Source organism: Cololabis saira, chromosome 4, assembly GCF_033807715.1.
Source record: "Cololabis saira isolate AMF1-May2022 chromosome 4, fColSai1.1, whole genome shotgun sequence".
NCBI classification, from domain to species: Eukaryota; Metazoa; Chordata; class Actinopteri; order Beloniformes; family Belonidae; genus Cololabis; species Cololabis saira.
In genome coordinates, this window is record NC_084590.1 from 22,501,477 (window position 1) to 22,517,965 (window position 16,489).

The 16,489-nt window shown below is 45.5% G+C and overlaps 1 protein-coding gene across 11 annotated transcripts in view; it reads left to right on the forward strand.

The window, feature by feature from the left end:
- The window catches only part of mecom (MDS1 and EVI1 complex locus), a 137,381-nt gene extending 122,395 nt beyond the window's left edge, over nt 1–14,986 (forward strand). For 5 of the 11 annotated variants that reach the window (XM_061719138.1, XM_061719140.1, XM_061719142.1 and 2 more), the window contains 10 exons: nt 693–2,085; nt 2,901–2,991; nt 4,403–4,429; nt 7,856–8,022; nt 8,122–8,199; nt 9,630–9,799; nt 10,561–10,705; nt 12,454–12,699; nt 12,813–13,002; nt 13,111–14,986. In XM_061719138.1, coding sequence (XP_061575122.1) covers nt 693–2,085; nt 2,901–2,991; nt 4,403–4,429; nt 7,856–8,022; nt 8,122–8,199; nt 9,630–9,799; nt 10,561–10,705; nt 12,454–12,699; nt 12,813–13,002; nt 13,111–13,245 — 2,642 coding nt within the window. In that variant the 3' untranslated portion in view covers nt 13,246–14,986. The remainder of the gene's footprint in view (nt 1–692; nt 2,086–2,900; nt 2,992–4,402; nt 4,430–7,855; nt 8,023–8,121; nt 8,200–9,629; nt 9,800–10,560; nt 10,706–12,453; nt 12,700–12,812; nt 13,003–13,110) is intronic. The other 6 variants (XM_061719139.1, XM_061719141.1, XM_061719143.1 and 3 more) reach the window with 2 other exon arrangements.
- Nucleotides 14,987–16,489: the final 1,503 nt, after the last annotated feature.

A 16,489-nucleotide genomic window follows, 5' to 3' on the forward strand; every position in this document is an offset into this window, starting at 1 on the left:
AGGACGACATGGCCCCAGCGAAGGGGACAAGGTGAGGGGGCTGCGGGGTCGAGACCAGAGGCCCGGAGGGGAGACAGGGAAGAAAGGCAGTAGAGGACGTGAGACCTGTCCCTGGGAACTGAACTGCAGGATAGGATTCATTCAACTCCACTTCCTTCACAAACTTAAAATAGAGCCATTGTGCTGCATGCGGCTGAGAAAGGGTGTGTGTATCTTTACGTCTGCGTTGCTGTGTGTGTGAGTGTGTATGTGTGATTCAGTTTCTTTGTGTTGTGCGAATATTTTGCAAATGTGCCTGTATGTCCATATGTGTGTCAGTGTGTGATTGTTTATGGACTCCTTGGGAGCGTCCCTGAGAGGACAATGGGAGTGGAGATGCCTGGGAATCTGGTTTGATGTGCAGGTGATGAGTGGCAGCAAGTGACTCACACCATCAACGGTTCAGATTCCTCTACAATACCAGGATCTGGACACGCCTCTCCATTTTTATTTTGCTGGAAAGCTATTGTGAGAGTATTGATGGGAACACAAGCGATATCACTCATACTGCATTTCCTCTTCCCTAGCTTCAGTCAGCCTGAAGTATGTTAACTAGAGATGTCATTGTCATGTGATGTCATTTTTTATGAGTGTGTGTGGGGGTCAGTGTGACTGTAACACTGATATATACATCTGTCTTCATGTCCCTGCAGGTGAGGTATGTCACAAGTCCTACACCCAGTTCTCTAACCTTTGCCGCCACAAGCGTATGCACGCTGACTGCCGCACGCAGATCAAGTGCAAGGACTGTGGGCAAATGTTCAGCACCACTTCATCCCTCAACAAGCACCGGCGTTTCTGTGAAGGGAAGAATCATTTCACCGCAGGGGGATTGTTTGCCCAGGGTATGCCACTTCCTGGCACCCCTGGCTTGGACAAATCAGCCCTGGCAATGGGTCACAGCAGTGCTGGACTGGCTGATTATTTCGGGGCTACCCGCCACCATAGTGGGCTTACCTTCCCTGCTGCCCCGGCGTTTCCTTTCAGTTTCCCTGGCCTGTTTCCCTCTGGACTCTATCACCGGCCACAGCTCATTCCTGCCACCACCTCTCCCGTCAGACACCCAGCTCATGCACCTGTTGCAGGGCCTGGGGCAGAGTTGAATAAGAGTCCATTGCTTCCTCCGAGTCCCGGTGCTCTGGAGTCCCGAGAGCTGCTCAAGGCTCTGCGTAAAGATGGCACTTCACACAGAAACAACATAACAGACTTAGAGCGACACAACCAGGGCTCCTCGTCATCTACGAAGCAGCAGAACAAGCAAAGTGACCAGTCTGAAAGCAGTGACCTGGACGACGTCAGCACCCCCAGCGGAAGTGACCTGGAGAGCACGACAGGCTCTGAGCTTGAGAGTGACTTGGACAGTGAGAGGGAGAGGGGGGCTGCTCGAGAAAATGGCAAAGGCCCCAAGAGGAAAGCCAGTGAGGGAGACCCCCAAAGCCCCAGCTTGTCTGGCAGCGGCCCCGCAAAAGACTTTCCAGGCCCTTCCCTCATCCCGTCCCCGCTGGATGAGCACACAGCTGTAACCGGAGCTGTAAATGACTCTATTAAGGCCATCGCCTCCATTGCTGAGAAGTATTTTGGCTCAACTGGGCTAGCTGGCTTGCAGGACAAAAAAGTTGGGTCATTGCCCTACCCCTCTATGTTCCCACTGCCTTTCTTCCCTGCTTTCTCTCCGCCAGTTTACCCCTTCCAGGACAGAGACCTGCGGCCCGCGGGCGTCAAAGGTGAGCCGCAGTCTCCAGGAGATGACTGTAAGAAGGCTCCCGGCAAATCATCCGAGTCACCGTTTGACCTCACTACCAAGAGAAAGGAGGAAAAGTTAGCCCCGTTTGTTTCCTCAAAACCAGAGGCCTCGCATCCTCTCGGTCAAGATCAGCCATTGGACCTGAGCCTGGGGTCCAGGGACCGTGGACGTAAACCAAAAGAGGACGAGGCCAAGAAAAACCTGAGTTATGAAGACGACAAGGGAGTGGTGGAGATTCCAAAGGCCGACAGCTCCCTACAGCATGCCCGGCCCACTCCGTTCTTCATGGACCCCATCTACAGGTATTGCCATTCCCAGTGCCTCGTCTGGAAGCATCACAATACACTTGCACTGATGTTCCACATTTTCATAATATAAAAAACTACATTCAGGGAGTACTCTGCTTAGGGCTGTTCGATTAATCGATTTTAAATCGTAATCGTGATTATGTAATTAGAACGATGTTAAAACGTGAAAATCGTAAAATCGATGTTTCACTACACAGATGTGGTAGACCGGCTCGTGTTCCTTGCAAAAAACTTGCAAATGTGAATATCAAATGTAATGACTGACATTACACACCTCTACCTCCTTCATTGGTTGCATTATTATTTAGCATGCAAAGACCCAGTTTAGTTTAATTAGAACATGTCTTGTTTTATTTAATTGGAAATATAACTTACTGTATGTTTACAAGTGCTGATTTGCTGATTTTTTTTTTTCAGAGATAAAACTGTATATTTTATCATATTTTTTAAAACTTTTTTTCAACTTATTTTACAGAGTTTTGGACTTTATTCATTCATTTTTGGTTTAATAAGAGCAAAGTTTGCACTTAAAGCCCAATGGGGCAAATGTTCAATAAAAAAACAGCATATTTGAAATAATTTCTTTGCCTTTTGTCAATTCACAAAATAATCGTAATCGTAATCGAAAATCGGATTTTGAGAGAAAAAAAACGATTTTATTTTTGGGCAAAATCGAACAGCCCTAACTCTGCTTTTATGTTACATTCATGCATTTGTTAGTTTTTAATTTCTTTTTCACAAACTGAGTAGAATAGTCCCAATGTTTGCTGTTGTGCTTGTGTTAAGAGCTGATAGAAATCTACTATTAGCAGGGTTGAGAAGAGGAGAATGAATGATCCGTTCGAGACTCTGAAAGACAAGTACATGCGGCCGACTCCAGGCTTCCTCTTCCATCCACAGGTAGGTTCTGAACGTGTGAACTGGGGCAGCTTGGAATATTTAGAGGGATATTTAACTCTATCCTGTATCTACCCCAGACCCTAATTTGTTTGGGGAGGGACAGCTCTTTGTGTTATCCATGTGTTGTCATGACGACTCTAATGCAGCACCAGCAGTCTTGCAAGTTCACTGTTAGCATGTTACATATACAGCTGTGACAGCAGCGTGACTAAAGAGGGAATATTATGATTCTTTTTAGTCTGAGCTTTTATTCACAATGGGGGTCCCAGTCTGGCCAAACTGAATTAATGAGGATTAGTATACAGTCCCAGCCTTATACAAGCCACTGCCTGTTAAGCCCATAGTTGGCTATCTGAAACAGATGTGGCAGAAAGAAAAGGAACATTGTGACACATCTTCCCGTAATATGTCTTTGATTACAATATAAAAAAATGATATGCTCTTAAAGCAATGATTTTTGCCCCAGGGTATTCTGTGCCAGTATTTCCAGTTTCAAGCCCCATAGAACCCTTGTGTGTCTGTGTGTGTGTGTGTGTGTGTGTGTGTGTCTGTGTGTGTGTGTGTGTGTGTGTGTGTCTGTGCGTGTACTTGTGTGTGTTTGTGTGTCAATGACACATTGCGTTGACGTTCATTTGTTCAATCTTCCCCCGAGGGTGAGAACGGCCTGTCGGAAAGTGAAAACACCACTTTCTCAGCCATATGATTTTTTTTTTTTCCTTCTTTTCAGGCCGTTTCAGGTCTGGTTTTTACAGGCTGTTTCATTTGTCTGATTTATGTCCCCTGTCCAGAGTGCTGCATGGGCTCAGCCTGCAGCAGCCGCATGGCTATCCCACACGCCTTAATGAGGTGTCCTATCAGTAGAAACACTAACAGAGTGCTTAGTCCATCTTTATGACTTTATGATGTCTGGACATACAAATCATTCCCGCAAATACCAGGCCTGCATGGGTCTAGGGCAGACTAGCCGAGAGGCCCGTCTGTACACATTTTAGGGGGTTTGCTTTTGGTCACCTGACTCACTCTTGAGCAATATATCAAAAAAAGTAGGGGGGGGGGGGTTGCAAAACTGAGGCCACTGGACCTTCTTTTCAAAAACTGTAGTGATTCAGCTTTTTATTTCCTGGAAGGAGATTTTACTGCTAGGCAAAACTGGTTTAGATTACATACTGGAATTGTATTTGTAGCCTCTTATAACGAGCTTATTGAACACCGGGAAGTGTTGGAAATTATTAGTCTCATATAATTCCAGTGCCACAGCCCGGCAGATAGGCAGTTCATTGCGGATTCAAATTTAATTGCAGCAAACCCCATCATCCCTCTGTATCCACATGTCCAGACAAAAGCTGTTTATTAGTGTGTCACTTCATGGTTCTGACTGCTTTCCCCCCCCCCCCTCTCTTCTGCCCCTCAGTTTCGTTTGCCAGATCAGAGAACTTGGGTAAGTTCCTCTTTAACCTACAGTTCTGTACCTCCAACAAAAAGACCCGGTCCTGTAATTAATGCACGGGCTGCACAACACATCGGCATGGCTTTAGTCTGTCATCACGGAGCTCTGATGAGGCTGGTCATTGGATCTGTTTCCAACACATCAATATAAGGAAACTTCAGTTCCATATTTATTTTGCACGGTACATCCTGTTACATTACAAGTCACTGGGCCTGGCTTTTTTGATTTGTTTATACATTTACATCTAGACTCTACGCTGATTAACATGAAAGGGTTTAAGTGGGAATTTCCATCTGAGCTACACCCACTCTATGACCTGGCTCTGAATATATGTTTGCTTACTTGGAGATTTAAGGAGGACGTTTTCAAATGGACACTGAAGGGGGGGTGAGTAGGGGGAGGGGCTTAGGAGCGCTGCTTTACATCAGGGAAAGGGTAACAGTCTCTTTGGGACCTTGGCTGGGGGAGCGGGAGGTTAGGCCCTCCCTCCAAACATCTGGTTCCCGATAAAGATCAACAATTGAGAATGCATCTTGCTAATTAAAGCCCTAACAGCATCATTGACATCTGAAGATAGCCAATCAAGTGCTGGTCCCAGAGCGACACTACAGCAACAAGCAAGTTTGCAGATGCACATGCACTGCCTGCAGGGAAGGACAGGGGGTTTCAGGAGGTATGCATGTGTGTGTTTTCAGCGTACATATGTGTTGGGTCTGGGGGGGGGGGAGTCGTCTCCTACACAGAGGAGTAGGTGGTCTATAAAACCATTGAAAAATCACTTTTAGATCAAACTGTGGAGGTATTTATTTTCTTGTCCTTTAACTCGAGCATTTCACACAAAACCCTGTCAAACAGTGGCCTAATGAGCCTGACTCATCATCCATAAAACAGTCCAGGGGCTGAAAGTCTTTTTGTTTTATTTTGTGTAATTCACGGCAGACTGGTTGTTACCAGCCTAATCCTCTAGACTTGATGTGTGAATCTTAAAACTGGAAAGTAGTTGAGTAACTTTGGGGGCATTTAAGAAAAAGAAAAAAAAACTTAAATGCAGATTACACCAGTCTCACCAATGTAACCCTATTCTTATCTTTTTTAAAGTTATTTCAGTTTGCAAATCACCCTTCCAATAACAAATGCTAAGTATGCAAAGTCATTTGAAATATTCCACCATCTTTTCGTACGTTTCTTCCTTTTAAACAGATGCAACTCCTAACTGCATCGTGAGTAGGCTGAGCTGGGATCACTGTTCCCCAGTAGGTGGAGCCAAGATAGAGTGGTGTTCAGCTCTAAAAATGTCTTATCGAACAGGCTCGATACTGCCGACAGCTTTAGGGTCCCTAATGTCCCCGAGAGTTATGGATTCTCATTGAGCAAGGCAGACAAACTGAGTATCCGCTCCAGTGTCTGCAAAGAGTCCAGTGAAATATACGGCGCGCATTCAGAAGAAATGTGAAAACATTTCTTCCTCACAAATTTTAGTCTGCCCCTCACTTTACTCCCCTCCTTCTTTTTCTCACTCCCGAGCTTTCTCTTGTTCTCCCTCTGTGTCACACTTTGATTCATGGCGTGTAGCACTGGCATATTCATAATCAAACAGACCTGACACTCCACATCCTCCCTCAGTGGGAACGTCGACGGCTGCGGCAGGAACTTTACACTCGGCCGTCACTCCTAATCAGCCGCTCCCAACGCCCGACTCCGCTACCATCCATCAGCCATCAGTCCCTCTCCCTCTCCAGACCCTGTTCGCTCTCACTTTCTGTCTTGTTTGCATGCTCTTTTGTCTGTAATCTCCCTCTGCCTCTCACTTTTTTCCTTCCCTCTTTCATCCCTCCTCTCTCTTCCTCCCATCATCGAGTCCTTGATCGTACTCTTCTTCTCCTCCTCTGTTTCTTTTCCCCTGGTCTGCTCGATCTTGGCGTGAAGCCTGAGAGTGACAGGGGGTGAAAGCAGGAGATGGAATGTCAGAGTGGGATCAGGGCTCTGGTGGAGGACCCGAATCACCATTGATTTGTTGCCTCATTGAAATGAGAAGAAGAAACAGGCTGAAAATTCAATACACACAAAACAATGCAAATTTCTGTGGCTCCTTTATAAAATAACAAAAAAACACTCAACTTAGTGTATGTGCGTGTGTGAGATGGTCTGACAGGCCCTGCGGCCTACTGGGACCCCCCTCCCCCTCCTCCTCCCTCCTTCACTCCCCCTCCAGCCCCCCTGCTCCTCCCCCATCCCGCCCCCTCTCAGCACAGCGATATCATTATTACCCGTGTCTGGCCCTTGATCAGTAATGTCAACATCTTTCATATTGACGAATGTGCTGTCTGCCCGCATTGTGCACAGAATGGTTTACAGCCCAGCAGTGGACATGAATCACTCCTCTGCCACACACGCACAGGCAGGCGCGCGCACGCGCCCACACGCATCCGGCAACACACAGATACACACGACGCCCGTGCAATCACGATCGCGTCAAGCGCACTTTCCTGTGAGCACACGCACCGTGGACACGCGTGCACTCCCGCACATAAAAAGGCATTACAAACACATCCCTCTCCCTCACACACGCAGATATATTTTCACCTTTTACACACATTGAAGGCAGTTAATCAACTATGACCACCGTGCTGCTTCTTGTCCAAGCGGACACACACACACACACACACACACACGCAAACAAACACATCCCCTCAGAGGGTATCTGATGGAAGTAAATGTTCAGTTTCATTAGAAGATTGGCTGCAGTCTTTGTGTGTGTGTTCATCGCATGAATCCTTTATGATTATTTGATTGAGAATGAGACTTGGCCGACTTTAACGTTCAGAGCTGCACACCTGCTCTTCACAGAGCATGAATGGAAGATAGCGCTTTATTTTGTGTGTGTGTGTGTGTGTGTGGGTGTGGGTGTGTTTGTGTGTGTCATAACAAAGTTATGAATCAGTGTCAGATGCACTCGTCTTGCTTCTCAGGAAGTATTTCATCTTAAATACATGAATCATTGATGACTGTCTTAATAAGAATTTGCCCAACACCTGTCTCCCTTCTTTTACTGTGAAAATCAGTAAACAGATATGTTTAGAAATGTTACCAATGTCCAGGCAGAAACCTTTTGAAGTATACCACAAATAAGTCTGTGGTATTTTACTTATTTGCATATCTTAATAAAATGTACTAAAAATATGAAAATATGTGATTTGGCCAGCTCTTAAAGTTTTCATTCTTCAATGACACACCCAAAAACTCTCTTTCTGAAAAGCGTCCTTCAGCATAAACACACCAGTGTCTACTGAATTTTACTTTCATTAAAGAAAAAAAACGTCAAACCTCAAGCCTTCTTAAGTATCACGGTCATGTAAAGTAAAAGTAAGAGTAAAAGTCCACCCTTGTCTCAGTCCTCGCCGCCTGTTGTCTCCACAGATGACGGCTATTGAAAACATGGCAGAGAAGCTGGAGACGTTCAACTCCCTGAAGCCGGAGTCCGGTGAGCTGCTGCGCTCCGTTCCCTCCATGTTTGACTTCAGAGCTCCACCTTCTGCTCTCCCGGAGACCCTGCTGCGCAAGGGCAAAGAGCGCTACACGTGCAGGTATGTGTGGCAAATGGTTCAGTGCGTTTCGGCTGATAATTTTTAAAACCTTTAAAACCATTGGGTATTTGTTTCAATGAGAGCTCTGCTCTTTTATAGATACTGTGGAAAAATATTCCCTCGGTCAGCCAACCTGACTCGCCACCTCAGGACTCATACAGGAGAGCAACCATACAGGTAACTCTATCCCTACACGCCTACAGACTCTCCCTTGGAGTGTGTTTCCGGTTCTGAGTTCTTACGAGAGAACAGAAACATTGTTGCTGAGCTTCCCCGTGTCTCCTTCGTGCCAGCGTCCGATCTCTTCCTAGTCAAGAAGTGCATTTACTCACCTATGCAATGCTGCTTCTCTCACCAAGGAATTGTGGGTAAAAGCAGCAAATGTGCTTTTGCACAACAAAGACACACAGCTCATTTGTTTGCAGCATGTGGCTGTTTTATCATCAATTACTCATCTATAGTTAGAGCAGAGTTTACTTGTGTTTTCCTGTGCCATGAGCCTGGAATAATTATCCTACTGCTAAATAATGTGCCTGATGAAAAATGGTGTCCGTCTCCTCGCGTCAGGAGGGGATAGGGGGAAGGTGAGCGGGGAGGAAGGGAGGAAGTTGGTGGAAATGTGTGTGATGAGGAGCACGGGCAGATGTCCAGAGCTGGCAGCTGTGGTCATTTCTCTAAAAGCCATGCGGCCAGAATCAAAGAGATGTGCAAGCTCCTGGCTATAAGTGAGACGTGCCTACGATATAAAGCCTACCACAAGATAATTGTTCTTATTTATTTATTTATGAATGACTCCTGATAATAAGACTAATCCCAGCAATTCTGTTTCGTCTTCAGGGAGCTGTCCGCCTCTATAAAACATGGCCATAGTAGCTTTCTTTTGTCTGTTTTTGTCAGGTTTTTCTGAGGTAGTTACAGCGCAACAGCCATTTGTTTGGATAATGAATATGTTCTGGCTCAAGCTGCTCAACTTTGCAGTTACTAAGGTAGAGGAATGTTTGCCAAAACTTTGGAAGAGGCCTGCTGACCACAGGGGAGAGAGAGAGACAGATGCAGCCCTCTACTGCCCCGGCCTGATAGCCTGCACATTACACGCTGGCATGCTATTAAAGATCGCCGCTGTTTATTGTAATTTTTTTTCGTGGAGATAAACCGGGGGGTTCCTGAGGGACAGCCAATCGAGCGAGCTAATTCCTCCAGAAGAAAAGATGTAATCTTCTTGTATAATTTTGCATGAAGAAACTTGGCAAGGGCCCCTAATTTTGCAGAGCTTCAACCAAATCTGTTGCGTGCTTATTTTGTGAGAGAAGAATGCAATTTTATTGCGCTGGCTGGAGATAAGAGGCAGAGCTGTTTCACCTTAAACAAGCTCCTCCATCATGTCTGGGGCTGTGGGACTGCTGAGGCCGTCTGGATGAGTGTGTGTGTGTGTGTGTGTGTGTGTGTGTGTATCCTGCATTATGCATTCCCACAGAACAAACCCCAGGCTCTGATTCATTATGCAGTGCATTGGTATTTATTTATGACTAGCAGTGTGTATGTTAGTGCTTATGTAATTTCATAATTCAACAGTTTAAGTGAAAGGCCTCCATTTTTTTTTTCTGCAGGTGTAAATACTGCGACCGCTCCTTCAGCATCTCCTCCAACCTGCAGCGTCACATTCGCAATATTCACAACAAGGAAAAGCCCTTTAAGTGCCACCTGTGCGACCGCTGCTTTGGTCAGCAGACCAACCTGGACCGTCACCTGAAAAAGCACGAGAACGGCAACCTGTCAGGTGAGGAACACACCTTGAAAAATGTATCTGACGACAATTTTTTTTCACATTCATGTGAAGCACTCCTCTTTCCTCTTCCCATATTCAAGAGAGAAAGTCGCTTTGCCGACTTCTGACATTCATAAATCCCACTACTGAAATGTATAACAAATAATTTAATCAAGATTGGAGACATTCTTTGAGGCTGAGAAATTAAATCATATAAATCTGCCATGAACCTCTGCAATAGCACAAAATATTTTTGGAATGAGCTGCTTTCATCAGCAGCACAACTCACAGGTTTGATAGGTTGATCAGTCTCACTGCATCAGCAGAACCAGCGGTGACACCTGGCCAGAAGCCGACAGCAGCAGGCCCTTTATCATACGCAATGTGCAATATATCATACACAAATATCAATTATAAGCCTCAAACAATATATTTCTCAACCCTCAGTGCAAAAGGAATAGGCTAAAAATGTCAAAGAGAAACAGCATTGCTCGATAACATTAAGTACACCTTTCAGATATTCTGGTAAGAGTTACGGTTGCAGTTAACATAGTTTAGCATCTAAAAACGTTGTTTTAATTCGGAGTTCAGGTTCCTACAAACACAGAATGTTGTATGCAATATGAAATTTGATGCAGTCGTGCTGCTGTACGACGTGAAGAGAATTGATGGGTTTTCACCGCAAACAATAGAATTTGAGCACAGCTGTGACATTTTGTGGGATGTCACTGGTGAAACATCCGCCCTCATCAGGTTTCTTGTTCTGTCTGCAGGAACTGCAATGTCATCTCCACAGTCTGAACTGGACAGCGGCAGTGCCATATTGGACGACAAAGAAGACTCTTATTTCAATGAAATAAGAAATTTCATCAGCAGCACGGGCCAGAACCAGACGTCACCGGACCCTTCTGAGGAAGGGTAAGCTTCAAGTGTGCCTTTGTTTTGGCTGATTAGTTCTATATCGAGGAAGATAATCTGCCATTGCCTCTCATCCACCAAGCTCCAGAGTGGCTTTAACGCTTATATTAATCGGTCAGCTGCAATCTTAACATTTTCATACCACCCAGCCAGCCTCTGTTAATAATCAAACCGTGTTCTGGGGTCTGGATCCCAGAGTAATCATCTGTGATGACATAATCACAGGTTTTTTTTTTCGAAATGTTTAAGGAGGTCTTTATATCAGTTGCCTTTTGGCCTCACAGAGGAAAAGATATCTGTGTGCATGCAATGTTGTCTGAGCATTTTGCAAATAAAGCCTTGTTTCTGTGATCAGATCAGATCGCTGTAGAGGGGCCGCTCAGACCTCTGACTTTGTTTTCACATGCGTCATGTTGCTGCGATCACATGGCAGATTGTACGGCCAGAGAAAGATCTCGCAGATTGTTCAGAAGGCCTGTGAGGGCAGGACCGTGCAGTGGAGCGTCAGCGGGGTTGGAGAGAAGCAGGCGGGAGCGGGTGGTGTTGCGGAGGAGTCGGGGGGGGAAGTTGGTTTGCAGTAGTTAGATTACCACATCTGGAACCAACATGTCTGCAAACAGGAAGAGGGTAGAGGGGGTGGGGTCAAAGGGTCAGCCTGTGTTTCCTTTCAAAGTGCAGCGCTCCTGACTGCTTCTGATAGATACTTTATCCTCAGCAAATTACCACTTTTGAAAGCGTAATTAGCGAATCTGTTTTCTTAATCACAGAGTTCTCACTCTGTCTTTTGGGGCTGGTTCCTCCCCGCCGTTGTGCAAGCTCAACACCGGACGAATACCACCTTCTCAACTCCCTGTTCCAGTGTGAGCTCAGTTGAAAGCAGAAACATCATCAGCTAATTTATTTATATGTCAGAATATAATCTGAAGTAATCCCATCTGTTCCCTCCCTGAAGTCACTTTTTGCAAATAGTGTCTGTATTTTATTCCAGTGCAAGTATCATATACTGCATTGGTGTTGCTCCTGGTGTGTTTTGTTCCCCTTCCGTCAGCTTCGCCCCATTCAGTCCCCGTCCCTGAATCCTTTGTGCAAGAAATGGCATTTTTGCAAGCTGACGAAAGATGTCCCAGAGTGTAATTAGTGAATCAGTCTTAATGTGGTTCCAGATGATTTACCAAATGGTGGTTTCCTGTGGCGCTGAGACAGAGGGACAGATTAAGACTCAGGCAGTTTGGATAGCTGGCCCTCTCTCCCTCCGCAGGGATAAAGGAATGGGCCGGTTGGCAGCGCTCTCATAACTCTCCCACCAAATGGGGCTGTCAGCTAAATATTTTGCCTATTAGATGAATACGAGATAGTAGGGAAAATAAACAAGGCGAGAGGCAGAGCACTCCATTTAAGTGCTGCAATGATCAACTCAGTACTGCTGTGCCCAAAGGGGCCCCAGAGCCTTGATGACAAACGGGATTCTGGCTCTGCTCAGTCGCAGCTGCCACAGTCTGCCTCAGATCTACTGCGTCTTGCATTGTTTATGCTGAAACCTTGCACAGTTTAGGTAGAAAACTGGAGCAGATTCTTGCAAGAACTTGCAAGCAAGCAAAAACAAGCCCAACATCTTGTTCACAGAATTTGCACCGACCTTAAGTGTAGAGTGCATTCATAAAACGCACAGTATTTCCATATTTAGGCCTCTAGGAACGTCAGCTACATCATCAAACTTCTTTAATTGAATGACTTTTCCTGGTTTTCAGGATAAATGGAGGTCCGTTTGAAGAAGGGAAGCCCCTGATGGCCAGCCACAGCTCACATGACCTGGAGGATGATGAAGCAGAAGACCTAGGGGCTGATGAAGAGGAAGCTGAGGAGCAGAGTGAAAGCCCTGAGAAAAGGGAGGCCAAGATGCTTACGAGCAACCTTAGTGACGACATCTTACAAGAGGACATGGATTTCAGCGAGCCAAATGACTTGAAAACAGATTGCAAAACTTCTCCAATGAGGTAAATGCCGCGCAAATGTTTCCAAAACCGAATTATGTCTTTAAGAACGTTAAGTTAGATGATGCGAGCAAATTGAAAATATCTGATTCACATTTTTTTAAAACAACTTCCAGGTATAAGGAGGAGGAGGAGGACGAGGAGCAGAGCAGCTACTCGGCCCTGGATCACATTCATCGTTTCTCCGACATGCGCAAGCTGGAGGAGAGTGAGCTGAGTGAAGGGGATGAGGACGACGGCTCGTTTGGCTCTCCCTCTCTGACTGACGCGGTCAAACCTCCCCTCTTTAGGAAATCCAAGTCTCAGGTAAAACAAATATTGACAGTTTATACACACGTACTCCCATCCAGTTCAGGAAATGTCAACTTTTGAATTGAAAGACGCTGGTTAAATGTCGTCCATCTGCTCCCTCAGGCCTACGCCATGATGCTGTCTCTGGCTGAAAAGGACTCTCTCCACTCGGCCTCCCACACCCCGGCCACCATGTGGCACAGCCTGGCACGGGCTGCAGCTGAATCCAGCGCCATCCAATCACTCAGCCATGTATGATGACACCCCGCTGTGTCTCCACTGTCACCTCTCAACCCCAATCTACCTATGGCACTGGGAGTACATCACTGGGGCTCTCAGCAGGGGCCCCTGATCGTCCAACAGAGTGACTGCTGAGCAGAACCACGGCCCATCTGACTGCCTTACACACAACGCAAGGGTCCCTGTCCTCACCGGGCCCGGCCCGCCCCCCACACACACACACACACAAAAAATTTAAATTGGTTTTTCGTATCGCAGTGGCCATGAGTAGAAAATAATAATGTTAAAGTAATAATAGCTGTATTTATTCTTCTGAGTCTCTATGTTTTGCACAGAAAAGGCAGCTGATAGTTGAGTAAGATGGGTGTGCTGATGTGTCATAGCTGGAGCGAACCTACCAGCCCAGCACATACGGGGCAAGGAGAGCATTTTATGCAGAGTTTGTCTCAAAGACAGCTGGTTTCAGCCTGGCATGTTTCACTGTGTAATAAGCATAGGAGCCAAAACAAGAATCCCCTTTTTAACCCCTGGAGATCGGCAGATGTTCCTCATAAATACGACGATAAGAGTGAAAGGTGGGGGTGAGCAGCCTTCAGATGAAACCCGCTCCATGTAAGGACAACACTAGCAGCGCTTTAATATCACTGAAGTCATTGAAGAACAAATGAGAGTTGTTAAACTTAAATCAGACCGGTCTCCCATCTGCGTTTTTGTTGCTGCGTGTGTCTGCACAATCAAAGCACTGTACACAAGTGTCCAACAACTGTTCTCCGCTGCACTCCATCCTGCCCACCTGCGCTATCTGTGAAAGGATATAAATAGACAGTCTTTTTAGTGGAAGAAAAGAAAACACGTTGTCTTTTTTTTTCCTTTTTTTTCTAAATTTACTGAAATAAGTAGCCAGTGCTGAAGTTAATTGTTGTTCTGTAAAGGGCAAATGCCTTTTTCAAAACCCTTGAATTCATCCTAGTCAACCAACAATACCACTAAATAGCCTGAATGCTAGTCGTTAGCTACTCCATGCTCATGTGTCTTTCATTTTAGACAATCATTTGTTTTCTTTTTCTTTATTTTTTTTTGTTGGTGGTGTCGTTGTTAATTGCTGTTGTATTTTGAGAATTGTATTTATTTCTTGGCAAACTGTAGTTTGTTTACTGAATAGCACTGCTCTTAGCCCAGGTGAAGGAGAGATTTCCCAGCCGGGCCTATCCCAGATTTCAGTGGGGTTGTAGATTACATTTGAGTGCCAGATAGTATTAAACATACAATTCACTCCTTATTCTACTAATGAAACCGGTCTATGAATAGATATACTTTAGCTTTTGTTTGTTTGTTTTTTTTTCTATGACAATTTAATGATTCAATTGTAAAAAAAAAAGAAAGAAAAAAAAAAAAAAAGAAAAACGTTATAAAGTATGAATAATTAAAAAAGCCAGGTGTAATTTCTTCATACACGCATGATTGGTCTGGTAAGATCTGTATCTGACATTTTCTACGGTTGTCTGCAAGCTTGTGAGATGTTCAGTTCATGTTAATCCCTTGTGCCAAACTTATGATAAATAACAGATTACTTTCATTTATTCTCCCATTTTGAGGGACCAGATTTCCTGTTTGTTTTTGTCGTTGTTTTGTTTATAATCGATTTTAAAAAGTAATCAGCAAGTTGAGGTACTTTGTTTTAATGCTTTCTATAATGTAACTGTTATGCATTTTGATTCAATACTGTGGGAGGAACAACTAAGAAAATAAAAGACTACAATGTGGATTGACATGTTTCCTCTTCTTTCTTTATTTCATCCCAAACATGTTGCTCACCCTTCGCCCCCCCCCCCTCCCTCCCCTCAACTCCATCTAGTCCTTCTGGCTGCCTCGTCATTTTGGCCCAAAATGAAAATTATACCAAGAGTCATGAAGTCAGAACACCACCTGGCTCTTTCTTCTGGCGCTCTCATGGCCTCCAAGAGCGAGGGAGAGCCTGAACTCTGGTCTTCTTTTTTCTCCTCAAGGCCTTGGCTCACAGAAGAGAGCAAAGCAGAGAAAAGGCTGGAGAGGGCTTGAATGTGGTAGTGGGAGCGGAGGCAGGAATGTGTCCTCTTTATTTGTGTCCATTTGTGGGGCATGATGGATGAGGTGGGTAGATGTGATGACCTGGCTCATCGCTCAAACACTCAATAAGAGTCCCATCCTGCAGCAGGCCTCCCCATCCGGCACCCCCCCCCCTGTCCCTGCTGCCAGCCAACGTGGGCGGACATTGTGGCTGGGAGGGTTGGAGGTTTAGTGGCCCTATTGTCCGGCGAGTAGCTTGATCGGGATGGGGGGGGGGGGGGTTGGTGAAATTGGGCATGACAGTGAGGATGGTTGGCGCTGACGCTCCACATTTACAGTGCTCCTGGCACCCAAATGGATGGTTTGTTTTCTTAGGGCCTGTCGTCAGCCTTCAGGGCTCCACGGGGCGTCCAGCTTTGATGAGGTCACAGAGGCTAAGGCAGCGTTGATGAGGTCAGCATGGGTCGTCCAGCTTTGATGAGGTCAGCTGCATTAATGCTTCTGGAGACCTAAACCGCAGTCATAATGAAGTGTTGGTATTGTTTCCGAGCATTAGTTTTGGCACCTGTACTATTGTGGACGATTCCATGCTTTCATTAGTGAGAGACTTCAGCAGCAGTTATGCAATTCTACATTTTCTCTGTGAAGCAGAGCAAAACATTGGTATATCCTGACCTGTAAATTGATATAGTGGACCTGGCATCGACATGAAGTTATGTCAGATATTTTATTTGGCAGGCAAACAACTTCCAGCTTAAAAGCCCCCGTACTGAGTCTGCCACCTGTGAAAAGGCCATCTAGTGACATTAAAACCAACGTGCATGCAGCATTTGTTTCAATGCCTTTGCACTATATTTAGTACATTTGCAGCTGTTCACATTATGCTGATTTCCAGATATCTTATTGTAATCTTTCTTCCCTCAAGAGTAGCTCCGCATTCAGCAGAGGCCGAAATGATTTCAGACCCACCATTACAAGGAGGGACACATCCGGAAAACATGAGGATTTTGTCACAGGCAGAGCTCAGACAGCGTTACCTCAGATAAGTGTCTTCGTGTGTGTTATATTCGGTTCCTGTGGAGATGAGCATGAAATAGATCCCGCGGCCTTATGAGGATACTCTGCCCCAACTTGCACCGGAACGAACAAGTGATCTTAAAAAATTATTGCAACCAAGGGCCTGTGTAACTTTGCAAGTCCTGATTCTTGTGTATTC